The 15,299-nt window shown below is 34.3% G+C and overlaps 1 protein-coding gene across 4 annotated transcripts in view; it reads right to left on the reverse strand.

Annotated features, from left to right (window-relative positions):
• The window catches only part of PATJ (PATJ crumbs cell polarity complex component), a 473,288-nt gene that overhangs the window by 304,898 nt on the left and 153,091 nt on the right, over positions 1-15,299 (reverse strand). For all 4 annotated transcript variants that reach the window (XM_077149461.1, XM_077149460.1, XM_077149463.1 and 1 more), the window contains 4 exons: positions 9,331-9,540; positions 5,777-5,890; positions 4,183-4,569; positions 157-280 (listed from right to left, as the gene is read on the reverse strand). In XM_077149461.1, the coding sequence (XP_077005576.1) occupies positions 157-280; positions 4,183-4,569; positions 5,777-5,890; positions 9,331-9,540 (835 nt within the window). The remainder of the gene's footprint in view (positions 1-156; positions 281-4,182; positions 4,570-5,776; positions 5,891-9,330; positions 9,541-15,299) is intronic.

Consider the following 15,299-nt stretch of genomic DNA (forward strand, 5'->3'; position numbering starts at 1 on the left):
ACTTTATTCTTTCAGGTATTTTTTTAAATGCAGATTTAAATTCAAAACACTAAAACAAATGAAAATTTGAAAGTGAAATTCATTATACGGGAAAATAAAAATGAAAGATTACAAAATAATGCAACTTGTGTTTATGGGGAAATGAAAACCACAAACCTAAATCCAGACTGCTTTTTGTTAATGAATTAAAATTTTCCAGATCATCAAATGTGCTTTGTTGACTGCTGCCTTCATTGGAGATTATGGAGGGAAAGGAAGCGATGCCAAAATTTTCTTTCATCTTGAGAGAAAGAAAAATAGAAATGCATTAGTACTGAAAATGCAATGTTGTTCAAACCAGATAATAATGAGAGTGGGAAACTGGCCCTGCAAACAGGCCTTCTCAAGTAATGGCTTATACTGTGGTGGTAAGCAGTAACAAATGCTGGTAATTTAATACCTGCAAGAGTAGAGCCTAGTAAAATCTGTTTTTTTCCAAACACTGGATTTGAAACACACACAAACAAAGCTTGTTTTATTAATAAGTGGATTTAAATAGGCATTTATCAAAGTGCAGGAGTAAAAATTCTATCCAGTCCAGCAAGGGCAACTGTTGATGCATACCACCTCCTGGGTTATTTTGCTCTAATGTCTATAATATTAACAACTGAATTACTGATTCCAAGCACAGAGAGAAATTTTACTATCTCTAAGCCTTTGCTTGCCCTCCTTAGCACTCTTATCTGTCCAGTGAATACGTGAATCACCCAAACCTAAAACCTATGATGAGCATTATCAATAGCTTATTGTGCTTTCCATTTGTCCTCTTTTTAGTGCAGACATCTTTTATGGTTTTCCAAAGTTACAATCTTACAGAATATATAATTTTCACTTAAATATTTTATAATATTTTAAAAATCTTTATAAGCATACATTTAAATGACTACATTATATCAACAATATGAATATACTATAATTCAGTTAAGGTGAATAAGACTATGTTGTTCTATATCACTGGAAATTTAGATTGTTCAAAACAAAGATGTGAATTATGTCTTTTACAATTTGTTTCACTTTTTAAATAAAATTATACTGGTCAGATGTCAATGGTTAAGGGAAAGACCTCTCATGAACTGGTATACCAAATACTGCTAGCTTTTTCCAAACAAATTATGCATATAGCTAAGTATATAACTAAACCAAATACGTAGACACTAGAAAATATAAAATTGAACTTATATATTAAATATTTGTAAGAAAGGAGATATAGCTACTTACTTGCTAGATTAAAATAAGGAATAGAAACCTTTTCTTAGAGAAGAAAATTAAAAAAAGGTAAACACTACATTCTTAAAAAGAGGAAATTGGACAGTAACTATTTGGGCCATTTGGACATTAAAAAAAAAAAGAAAAGGTAATGGCAGTTATGAAAAGTGAAGAACAAGAGAATAGGACATCTGAAACTGGAATTTCAATATAGTTGATATTAGAGGTTAAATCTTCAGAAAAATGAGTTCAGCTTTTTTTTTTCTAAATAGAGAAGAAAATAAGAATGTACAGTTTTCCCCAAGGGAAATAGTCTTCAGGCAAAAAGAACCAGATTTAAAAACCGTCATGGTTTCGTCCTTCAACTAAAACATGGGTATGAGTGTAATAGAGAAAGATAAACTTTGAAGTAGTTGGGTATTATTTGTATTCTTTATATAGCTGTGTCTGTAACCCAAAATGAAGCTTATAATAAAGACAGACATGCTATTGCTCCTTAATCTTTTAGAAGGCACCCTGCTATACAAAGTATTAGGCAGTACACATTTCCAAGGCATTTGGATGTTTTTCAAAACCATCCAGAGCTTGTAATATTAGACAGTAAATTATCCTTACAAGGGCCCACCAGTAATGAGAGGTGGGTAAATAAAGGTCAAAGCCCATCCCGATCATGTACAACAACCGAGTGGGTGTACCTGTGATCACTGCAGGGTGGGGGGAAGGGAGGAGAAAGTTAATGTCCAAAGCAAAAACACATAATTATTTAAAGAAAATAAAAATCTTTTGTAAGACAGATATTGCTAGGGCTAAAGCAAACTTAATCAATGCCAGTTTGGGGAGCCTTCAGAGGCAGCCTTACAGAATTAGTAAAGAGAAATAAAGAGAGGAGTTGGGTTACCAAGAGAGGAGTTAGGAAATTTAGTAATTAGGATGGACGCCCTTCAAATTCAAAGTGTTGAATATTGCTTATAAATAAACCTTTAAAAAGCACTTTAACAAACAATAGAGTAGGTGGTAACATTGTGAAGATAACAATATGAGGAATAAAAACTAACGTTATGCCATTAAGATCAGGATAAAATTTTGAGTGACAGTATGGATTAAAAAATTGCTATATCTCAAACAATCTACACGGAAATAAAGATGCTGTATTTAGAAAGCTGGGTTACACGATCAAAAAGTGATTCCAGCAATAATGTAGACACTGACACGAAATATGCACTGAAAGAATCTGAATAAAATTATACCATGAAATGTGAGAAAAAGTAAAAAAATTAATATTTTACAGGTTTTTAAATATGTTTAACTAAATTTATAAAGGAAACATTATGAGTACACATCTGCCCATTTTATCTGTATAGCTAAATGTTTATATACTAAAATGGGCTTATAGTTCAGGCTGCCTTATATTTGAGTAAAACAGATTTTATCTCTATAGAAGAATAACAGTTACAACAACTGGGTATATGTGAATATTCAGTAATATATAATTTCTGTTTGTTCCTACAATGAAAATTCTGTTTGGGGTGGAACATTTACAGACATAGGAGTGAGACTGGTGAAAACATAAATGTCAATGGCAGCACACCAAGCAATTCTGCATCATCTCTTCCCACATCCAGGCATCATTCACATATCCCAAAACATCTGTTCTCTGGTCGACTGCCCAGAGTCCTCCATTATGGGGAATCCTCTGGGGCCCTTAAATGCATTTAGCATAGTGCCTTGCACAGCAGAAGGACCCACAAAGTATTTGCAGAAGGGAGAAAGGGAGGCAAGGAAAGAAACCACCTATATTTGCCCTGTAAGAGAGCAAATGAAGGCATATTTTGCATATCACTACACGGAAGTTACAAACCTCAGCACAGAGAATCAGAACATATTGTTAAGCTACCTTTCCTAAATTTTAAATTTTAAAAAAATTTTAAGTATATAATATGCTTCTCTTAATTTGCATAAAAATCAAATGAGGGCAGGAAACAAAAAAACATTTAAAAATTTTAAAAATTTAATTTAAAAATTAATATTTTACAGGTTTTTAAATATGTTTAACTAAATTTATAAAGAAAACATTATGAGTATACATCTGCCCTTTTCATCTATATATCTAAATGTTTATATACTAAAATGGGCTTTTTAAAAAGAATTTTATTAAAAAAATTTTCTAATAAATTAGGGAATTTAATAGCAAGGGCAAACCTATTAAAAAATAATGCTAATGCTTTCCTTTCAGGTTGTAAATAGACACTATCTCAAATGTCAAGATGATTTTCTAAAGCCTCTACAAGTGCCAAAGGCCCTGCTTCCTAGGCTTTAGGACAGAAGAGACAGTGCTTGTTGGGCAGGTAGTATTTAGGGGGAAGCTGGGAAGGTGAATGAATTTCTGTATAGAAGTCTGGAAAAATATTAACCAATTGATTAGGTCAATATTTTTCTTATAAATAGCAAGTTCTTGACCTGAATATACATTAAATTCTTGTTTCTGCTATTAAAAAAAAAAAGATGATTTTCTGGAGTCCAGTCCCTTTTTCTTTTGGTACCTTATAAACACTAAGAACAGTGTGGAAGACAAAGACATGAACAATATATTTTAATTAAATCAACTTTTCCTTAACTTTCCCTTTCAAATACACTAGGTGAGAAATGTATTCTTCCTTGAAGTGAGTACTTATGAGAAAAACATCACTAAAAAACAGAAGGCAAATGATACAGGTCACTGACTCCAGTGAGAAGTTAGAAACTCTTAGCTTATACTTAGGAAGGGTCCACACACATGCTACATACACATCTATGCAACATCTTAGAAAAATGATTAATTATGAAAAGACCATTCAATTTTGTTAGCTTTTTTTTTTAAAGTTATATGACTTATACAGGCAGATCCCATGGGGGAGGAGAGAAAAGAGAGGGTGTGGAGGATATGTAGTAATTCCTTACCGTGTTTTCAGTGCTGTAGCCATACTGCTGCGTCTCCTGGACATATGTACTCAGCACGGATCTTGCTTCTTGAGGCTCATGGGGTTCACTGTCATGTAACCACTGTGTACCAAAGTGAAAGTCCTTCGGGGAGGGAAGAGGAGCGGCCTCTTGAACATGCGATGAGGAATACAACTCCATGGACTGAAAGTGATCTTTATATAGCTCATATTCTTCATCAACAAGCATTTCTCTTTCTTCATCCATTTCTTGCAAACTAGGTGTCAGAAATTCATGCATCTCCCAGGCCTCCTTGCTGTTGTCTATTTCTTTTTGTTGGGACTTCCCCAAACCCAGAAATGGTTCATCCACAAGTTCTTCTTCAAAATATGGTTTGTCTCTAAATTCCTATAAATCACAGTTGCCAAAAAATTTAAACTATGCTTGTCTCAAAGCTGCAATATAAACTCTCTAACTGAAGGATTAAGACATTGACATAACTGCAATGCCCTACATCAAATGCAATGTGTGGTTAAAATGGGAAGAAATGTAAGCTTATTCCCACACAATCCTTAACCTAGGAAAGGGACAAATAGTAAAATAAGAGGCAGATATTTGCCTCTGGCAAGGTGAATGCCTATTCCAAAAGGTTCATTATACATTAACTACCTAAAAATTCACCATGAGAATACTGCTACGCTAAATAACTCATGCATCTAATATAAAAAATAGTACACAAATACAGATCACTTCATACTATTACTTAAAATGATAAAGACTTAAAAATTCAGGATTTTCAAGTTTAAGTAACTCAACATAAATGATGACTCTTTGAATGTTCTAAGAATATTCTACATTAACAAAAGAAATGGGGGTGCATTGGTGGTTCAGTGGTAAAATGCTCACCTGCCATGCTAAAAATTATCATGTTGTAACTTTTAAATTGATATCAAATACTACAACCTGGTTATTTCAAACAAACTGTAGTTAGAGGGTATACTTGTCATACAGCTATGAAATTTCAACAAAAATGTCTACAGTAGAAAATATAACACATACATAATATAGGAATGCATGTCAGCTTGAGACACTGTCAAAATATTATACAAAGAATATCACCAGGACATTTGTTATCAAGCAAAGCAAATACTTACCCAAATGCAAAGAGTAACATAAACCCAATTCATTTTAAGGATAAAAAAAAGCTTCAAAATACTCTTTCTACAATCAAAGCATAAGTAGGATTTTACTCCTTAACTATTTTCTAAAGTATTCAGTATTCAAAAATTCTTTTGTATAGCTTCATTTTCAAGAGCGTTTCAAAAAAATCTATTCTTCCCCCCAATTTTTAGGACTATACTAGTAATATTCGTGATATAAAGTAAGTCTGTTTATTAACTGAAAATGCATTCTGTGTGGCTTATTCATTTATGGAGGCGCTTTGATAAAGGAGGGAAAAGGTTTCAGTTTAAAAACCTTTAAACTGAAGGTTTAATGGGGAGATTATTTAATTTGTGTCTATTTAACCAGGGAGTGACAAGACAATCTTTTCTCTTCTTTATAGAAACTTTGGGTCAGAGCAAACCATTTAATGGCAAATAATTGTACAAAATACCTTGGGTGCTTCAAGGATTAAAGATGAATTTACATCATGAATTGTTCCTGAAAGTTCAGTTTTGTCTTCATTACTGCCTGAATGTAAAATATAATGACTCTCTTCATCATCTCCCTAAAAAAAAAAAGTACTTTTATAATCAAGAACATATTTTAGTTTCAAACTCTCTTCAGATTAATTCTCATCTTTCCATTAAGTACAAGTATACAATAAAAATTCATGCAAACAGTTTCACTGGAACAAAGTTTTTAAATAATTAAAAAGAAAGCTACATTCAAGTCAAAGTTTCACATATATTTTGTTTGTTTGTTTTGTTTTGTTTTACATGGGCAGGCACCGGAACCAAACCCAGGTCTCTGGCATTGGCAGGTGAGAGCTGAGCCACTGTGGCCTGCCCCACATATATTTTTTTAAAGATTTCCGTAAAGAAAAAAAAAATCACTTTTTCAGTCCCAGGTTATAACACAGCCAGAACTTACTAAGTCTTTGCTGTATATCATAGTCTATTTTAAATACTTTACATGCCTCATCTCAGATTAATAGTCACAACAATCCTATAAGGTCAAGATTTTATATTTATATAAAAAATAAAAGCAAATATATATATATATATATATATATATATATATATATATATATATACAGTACTACTAATGTGCCCAGCATAGTTTAAGCATATTAAATATATTAATTCATTTACTCGTCACAACAACTCCACAAAGTATGGTGTGCTAATTAACCTTATTTTACAGATGAGGAAATGGGGGTACCATAATTTGTCTGATGTCACATAACTAGTTAGTTACAAATCTAGAATGTGAAACCTGGTTGTATGGCTCTGAAGCCATAAGTTCTCAACCACCATGGTAATGTATTTCCCATCTTATAGATGAGGACAGTAGGAGCTGGTTAGGTTAAAATAACTAGCCCAAGGACTTGCAGCCAATGAACTGGAGACTCAAGCAAAAGCCCAGAGTCGTTTGTCTCAAGTGCTCCATTGCCAGCTCTGCTTTGCTGGTTTTCAACATACAAGGAAGTTTTTCAAATCAGTTCATTCATTTTTTGGATCTGGCATATCTGTGGTGCATTTGTAGAAAAGAGAAGATAAAACGTATGTTTGGTTAGCAGTAAAATTATACAAGACTTCATAAAAAATTTTTGTTCTCCTAACTTATGTATTCATAGACTTTCCAGTTCAGACTGACTTCAGAACTTCTTATTCACACTCTTACTCCAACTTCTGCTATGGACTAAGTAAATACTGAAGGAGAGAGGGAGACAGAGAGAAATAGAGATGGAAAGGTGGATGTCTGGTTTCTTGCATCACTACTTCTAGCAAATAAATATTCTTGCTAAAAGAACCCAGATGTTGAAAAAGGAATTACTTAGTGGTAAAAAGTCTAAATAGTGACCTTTCTCTTGGTCCTTTACTGGTGCTTCCACTCCCAAGCATCCTGGCAGCCTTGGACTCATTGAGAGAACCCTGGGCAAAGTTCAACCCCCAATTATAAAAGTCCCAACCACTCTCAGGGTAATGCTACAGGGTCCCAAGGTTTCTATAGCTCTACCTCTGCTAGAAATAGCAAAGGAAACCACATCCAGTTGGTACTGAGTCCCATTCTTCACACTGCCTATGACTTCCTAAAACTGCTTCCACTGCACAGCCCAAATAATCAAGCAAATATTCATCAGGGAAAAACTAGGCAAAGTTTCCTGCCATAACCAAAATACCAAGAAGATAAGTTCTCCATAAAACATCAAAAGGTTTTCTCCTCTTTAATTTGTCCAAAAATCAAACTGAGCATCTCATGTTATCTGTATGGCTACAGCAACACCTAAGCACCAAATATATAATAATAAGTCAAGAACTTATCTTAGCTATGGGCTACATTCCATTTTAAAATCTTTAAAGTATCTGACAAAGGTATACTGGTATGTGTGTATGTGCACGTGTAATATTTTTTCAAGGTGTAATACATGAAAGCCATGCTATGGTTATTGTGCTGGTGAGGTTATCCAATGCAAAAATAAATACTACGTGTAAATCTGCATTTACTTACACACATGTAAACACCTTTAGTACATTAATATATTTCACAGAATAAAAAAATTTAGTATTAAGAAAGATCTAAGTTCTGTCCAGTTTTTCCAGAAATTAAAAAAAAACAGGCTCAGAGATGGAAAATGTTACACCTATTAATCAAACTGCTAGTATGAAGTTTCTAAAGTGCAAAATTCTGCATCAGAATTACATAGATGACCCAATGAAGTGACAGATTCCAGAATATCACAACAAAATTACTAAATCAGAATCTGAGTGTAGAACCTGGGAAACTGCATTTTAATCATCTCCCAGGTGATTCTTATATAGATTATATATAATCTATATAAAAGTTTGAAATGTACTGGGTTAACTCTTGGCAAAGCTAGGAAGAGAAACCAGGTTCCCTGCAATCCAACATTCTACTACACGAGTCTTCTGTTTCAGATATGCTGCATATAATGTAAACAAGTGACAACATACTAAAATAAGAATATTTAGCATCATAGCCAAGAGCACAGAATCTGAAGCTGCCCTGCTGGGTTCATATTGCAACTCTGTCCCATACTAACTACATGACCTTGGGTAAGTTATTCAACAATCTGTGCCTTGATTGACAAATATATAATGAGGGTAATATGGGAACTACCTCTTAAATTTTCTTTGAAGATTAAATCAATAACATGTAGAGGGCTTAAAACATTGCCTGATATATATAAAAAACACTAATAATAGCTTTTTAATTGTCTGAAATTTGGCATCATCAAGGTGTTTGCTTGAGTGCATTGGGGAAACTACACTATACCATAATTAGAGACCTTCAGCCACAAATAGTAATTTGACCCATAACAAAAGATTAGGCAATAATACACCTTCATGATGGCTTGACCATACAGGGATTCTAGTTATTGGAAGTTACAAGGTGTTTTTAATTTTTATTTAATTTGTTTATTTTTGGGGGGGTACAGGAGCCAGGAATCAAACCTGGGTCTCCCACATGGAAGGCGAGCATCCTAATATGGTGTTTTGATAGTTAATAAAGCGTATTAAAATCTCATGTCTATGTGGCTAAAATGATACGGTTCACTGGTTCACTGGATTTCAGCCTATCATGCTATCACATCATTCCCAAATGTTAAAGCTAAAATGCATAAACAGACATTTTAATTTATATCATAGGGAACGTGATAAAATCTTAGAAGTCTGTGCTCAAAGTATGAAGGGCAAAATAATAGTGGAGGTGACAGTAGTAGTAGTAATGGTCGCAGCTAGCATTTATGTAATACTGTGCTAAGTACTTAATGAAAATAATCTTCTTTAATCCTAAAAACCCATGAAAAGGACATTTTTTTTTCTGATTTTGTAAGTCAGGGAGATTAAGAAACTTGACCAAGCTTACACACATAGTAAGACATGGTACAGTGACCAAGCTCAGTTGTAACAGTCACCAAAATCTGTGTTCTTAACTCTTACATGATTATCACCTACTATATTAACATAATTCAACACTTACAACCAAAGGTTTACAGATGCCAAGGTGTACAGTGCCTGGTGGCACAGCTTTCAACACTTCCACAGCTTCAGCAAGTGTGGTATTATCCAGACAGTGTTCATTGACTGAGACCAAGCGGTCTCCAGGTAAAAGTTGTCCACCTCTTTCTGCTACACCACCTGCTACCAAGGAGCGGATTACAATCACTGATCTTGTGGGATCTAAGGGATCCTAGGAGTCAAACAAAGAAGAAAAATGATTAATTCTCTGAAAACATATACACAACCATAAGATAATTTACTGCTTACTCATGACGAATCTTCTTTGACTATCAACTTCAGGTGTCCAGCATTGTGATGATATTTGTTCCAAAAGGTCAAAATAAATTACAGTATCACTCTATACAGCCACACGAACACCCTCTTGTACCAAGGTGAAGCTATAACCCTACTGCATGTCTGAGTGCTCAATACATATACATTTCTTTTTTAAACTTTTGTTGATTGATATTTTGTTGGACACACGAGGTTTGGGTACAGTTGGGAAGAGTCTCTGACATCCTTAAGCACAGTCCTACTATGGACCAAATACAAAGACCATCAATTGCTCCTTTGGGCAATAAGTAGACTCTAAGAGAAACATATTACAGAAAATCACACGCCATTTATATGCATTTCACCAGTAACTATGCCCCTTCTAAGCCACTTAAGTTCAGAAAAGACATGGAAACCATGAAAAATTCTACTGCATTAATAAAGTGTGTTTAAAAATAACATAACCTGATTACAAGATGGTATAGGGGTCCCCATGTGAGGACTATTGACTTAAATGCTATTTAATGAATAAAAGCAATATGTACTCTCATCCACCAGGAGGGCCCTACACTCTTCTTATTACAAATTGGCATTCAATAAATATACTTGGTTAATAAAGAGCCAATTTATGTGGGTTTTTTCTTACTTAAAAAAATAAGCTCACTATTAATTTTTTTAAATTATTCAACAAACATTGATATATAGCACTTAACATGACAGACTCTGCTCAAAATGCTGGATAATCATTAATTCACTTAATCCTTACAGCTTGATATAGGAAGATTTATTGCCTATATTTTACAATGAGGAAACTAAGACTCAGAAAGGTTAAGCAAGTTGGCAAAGTCACCCAGCTGATAATTGGCAGAGTGAGAATTCAAACCCAGACAACCTGGCCACCATACTCAGCTGCTTGTTCCTCACAATAATGACAGAAGAAACTGGAAACAAAGAGTTGTGAATAGAAAAGAAAGACATTCATATTCACATTAAAATCTTCCCTTTGCATGGACTCTCTTAATTTGTCCTAATGAAAACATTATGGTACTATTATCAAAGCTCAAGCTTAGCAAGAGAGAAAAATTAAATCCTATCAGAGCAACAATTACTTTTGTTTGTCTATTCTGCAATTGCTTCATTACAGATATTATTCTAAAAAGGCAAGACTTACATAAGTTGAGATTCCATGGCTGTTAGCTCCTCTTAAATCTTTCCTGAGAAAGTAGAGGAGGACAGCCAGATTTTGTGTTAAAATTATAAAACTTTGTAATTAGCAAAACGAGAATTTGCCAAGTGCCAGTCTATGTCTAAATGGCTGATGGTTCTTTTGAAGTTTTCTGATCCAGCTGTCTATATTCCTGTTGCAGATAGGAGTTCATTTTCAAAGTATTGCATGGAATTTTAACCAAAAGGGCCATATTTTTAAGTCAACAAAAGCTAAACAGCTAATTCCTTGAAAATATAACTTAGCTTGCTTTCCTTAACTAACCTTGCCTTTCCACCCCCAAGTCAAGAGACTCTTGGTAATTTGCTTACATGCCTTGATGTATAATATATTTATGAAAAGGTTCAAAAGCAAAAAATAGCATTGGAAGGTCATTAATAATGTTCATAGTGTTAAACTACAATTACACCAATGCTTTCAAGTAGAGGGAGCTATTGCATAGGAAGAGAAGAGAAAAGAACTAAAAAAAATGTATAGTGGTATATCAGCAGGCAATCAGTACAGTAATATAAAAGAGCTGTCTATTTTGTCACCAGCAACCATGAATCACACCACACTTTTCATTCTGAAATATGAAACCATTACATTTTAAGTCTGACACACTAATAAATAAACTGTACAATTATGTCCTTCATTTAGGATGTCAGCTTTTGATGAAAGGCTTTTTATTGAGGGGGAAGGGAAACTATATAATACCTCATTTCTCTCATGAAATGCACAGAAAGCAACTAGATTACTACATATTAATAATTACTAAACTTTCTTAGAGAAAATTGCAACAGCAAACTATACCAAAAGCAAATAAATGACTTCATGAGGTTGGTGTCTGGGCAATCTCTGCAGTTTCCTATAAAACCAATTCAAAAAGTACTACTTGAAACCCAAACAGGTGAGTAGGTTTTCAAAATTAAACCTGTTGAAATGATAATTAGAAACATTTCAAAGGAAGATTAACCAGAAAATAATGAAAATAGAGTTCTAGCCTTGAAAGATTCATGGATCTCCCTAATTGTAGAAAAATCACAGTGTATATTTATTTACACAAAGTGGAGTATTCTTTACCTTCAAACTAGTAACAAGTGTGCTTCCATACTAAAATTTATTCAGGTTTAGAATTCTATTAATCTAAACACTAAACCTAATTGACCACTCCTTTTCCTGGAGGAGAAAACAGTTTCTTTGTTACTTAAAAATAAGGACAAACCACCACATCTGAAGATGCCCCATTATGTATAATTGCTACTTATATGATGACTTTCCAAACTGTGTGATTTCCCACACCGAATGAAGTTCCTTTAATAAGTAACAGTCTTCCTTTCATGGCCATCACATGGAGGAGCCACCCTATGGAAAATCAGCAGCTGTTACTGCCTACTGGAGTCGCAGCTATTCTTGAGGCTTTGCTCCATAAAAAATGCATAAGAGCCAACCTGATTCAGTCTGTTTCTCATCAGAAAGGTTTGTTTTCTAAAACATATAGTCCATGGTATCATTCCCATATTATAAAGGTATTTCTCAAGCCCTCTACCCAATCTCTAGACCCCAAGTGGATTTTTTTAAGTCCCCATTATTTTTTTATCACCTTTTATCATAATTTAAAAATCTTTAAATTTTCTTTTGGTAAATAACACAGCAAGGAACATTGTGGTCAAGAATCAGATCGTTGCTTCAGACTAAATAACCAGCAGAGGTCACTAAAGAACAATCACGTAACATGAAGAAATATTACTTTTGACTGTGTAGGCCACTCTCCCCTTCTGATGGAATTTTTTTCTTTTTATTCAAAAGTCTTGTTTATTATATAACAGTGTCCCATATGTTTGCTTCAATTCAGCCATTTATGAAAGTAGTTCTGTACATCTCATATAAATAGTACCAAACTCACATTATCAATTAAAAACAGCATTAGACTGGATAAAATACTTTTAAACTTTCATCAGAGTACTACACCAGAAAACAGAAGATCTGAATTCTACAACTCACTACTTAGCTAAGAAATCATGGGCAAACCACCTAACTCCTCTGTCTTGCAGAGGAATATGATCTTATTATATGAAGAAAGGTGGATGAAAGGATTTTTGAGGTCCCCCTGAGTGATGATAATGTTTAATTTTAGAAACATATAGTTGGTTAAATATTGGGGAAAATCTGAGTTGACAAATAAACTCCTCTCCTCCAATAATCCCTGAGTAACATAACCATCCACCTAAGAATTTACTTTCCTTTACCCTCGGAAGAGTTGCTCACAAAAGCATGTCAATTGGAGCTTCTATTTTTTTCACCAGATCTTCCTCCCCACTTCCATGGTTCAGCTGGCCATCATTTCTTGGCCATGCAATGGCAATAGTCTCCCAATAGGTCTACCTGTCTCCAACTTCACCCCTCCATCCTTCAGTCCACTCTCCACAGAGATAACAGAATGCTCTTTAAAAGTAAAATGTGAGCTCAAGCTTCGTCCCTGCTTAAAATATTTCAGTGACACACCACAGCCTTCAGGATAAAGTCCTAATTCCTTGGAAGAGAAATTCCTTCAGATCTGTTGTTCACTTTCATCTCCTCTCAGTTTCACCACACCTAACCCTGCCTGCCCAGATTTATCTGGCACCATGTCTCAACAATACAGAACTGTTGAAATACAGGAACTGTGAAATTCTCTGACATGCTTTTGTGACATTGTGCACGCCATCCTATTTGCCAGGAATGCCTTCCCTGCCTACCACTTGCCTACGTCTTTGCCCCCAGTTAGCTCAAGTGTTTCCTCTAATGTGAAGTCTTTCCTGACCACCAAAAAGAGGCTCAAGCACTTCCTACTCTTCAATATTCCCAAACCTAAAAAACGACCTTCCATTACAGCAGATATTGTAATATATTTTACTTAATGTCCCTGACTTAGTAGAATTTTAGGTCCTCTTGCTAGATGTATGTATAGTACTTTGTATTTCTCCTGCTATGACACTTTTACCCATCTTCCTTATTAACAATAAGCTTCATGAGAGTGGAAAGTTTTTGTTTCTTTGCTGTTTTATTTCCAGGGTCTACTACAGTGCCTGGCATATAAAAGGCACTGAAGAGTAGCTGAAATACTTGATGACTTAATCTATATAGCATCTTTCCCCTTATTGGACTGTAATTTCACCATGGGCTAACACCACATCTGATCAAATATGAAGAAAAACAGCTGCAACAACACTGTTAACACTTACCGAATTCTTGTCATGCCAGGAATATTACTTATTCTCTCAGAATATTACTTATTTTAACCCATTAATCCTCACCTAACCACCATGAGGAAATTAAGAAAAAAGAAAGATTAAATAACTTAAATAATGAAACAATTTAACCAAGCAAACAGCTGATAAATAACACAGCCAGAATTTAAAGTAGTTGGTTAAGCTACAGGGTCTATGCACTTAGCCATTAACTGTTATTGTTTCTCCATCTTAAGATATTTGCTAATGTCTAGAGAAGATAAATATGTTGGAATACACATAGACACACACAGACACACACACACACATTATATCATCTTGCCAAGTGTGTAAAACTAGAGGCTACTAGAGGTTTAACAAACATTTTAGTGCCTCATTGGTGAAGAAGTTATTGAGCACAAATGTGCAGCATATCTGCATTTCCAAGTAAAATACACATTTGTTTGCCAAACTTTAATTTACATTTACTTTCTCAAGAATCCATTCATTTGGTAAGCATAAGAACACCTTTACATGAAAAGAGACAAACATGTGACAATCATTATGCCCAATGGGTGGGATTCAAAGTTTTCAAAGTGCCTATAAAATGTATTATATGAATGACTGTGTACATTCCCACAGATCAAAGAGAGAAGACTTCACATAAACTAAAGCAGAGAGCAGGGGTATCACTTGGGGTGGGGATGTGATTCAGTTAGGAAACGAGGGCTCTGTCAGCGATGGGCATATCAACTAGAAGATGTGGAAGATGAAGCTGCTGCACAACTAGATATACAAATGCAAGCAAGTGAATATGGAAATTCAGAAGAAAGGCATGATTGAGGCAGGATTGCTATATAAAGAGGAGACAGAAGAAATTAACATGGAAAGTGGCAATGTTTAATAACTTGGCAAATGCATCAGAGAGTGGCATTTTTTTTTAATAGGAAGGACATGAGACACACAGTAGAACTATTCTTACATTTGACATTTACATACTTTGTAGTCTTACCCCAATGGGAAAAAATAAAACAAAAATTTAAAACAACTTAAGTACATGGACTCAAAATAAAGAATAACCATTGTTATTTTTTTCTTCTTTTTGTTATTCTGTATCCAATGTCCAAAGTTTTTAAAATATTAAGTAAGGGGTTAGGAATTACGAGACTTCATGGCAGGATGGCAAAGAGATTGAATTGAGTAGATGTCAAATGCAAGAATAGTTCTACTGTGTGTCTCATGTCCTTCCTATTTAAAAAAATG

This window comes from Tamandua tetradactyla, chromosome 2 (assembly GCF_023851605.1).
Source record: "Tamandua tetradactyla isolate mTamTet1 chromosome 2, mTamTet1.pri, whole genome shotgun sequence".
Taxonomy (NCBI): domain Eukaryota; kingdom Metazoa; phylum Chordata; class Mammalia; order Pilosa; family Myrmecophagidae; genus Tamandua; species Tamandua tetradactyla.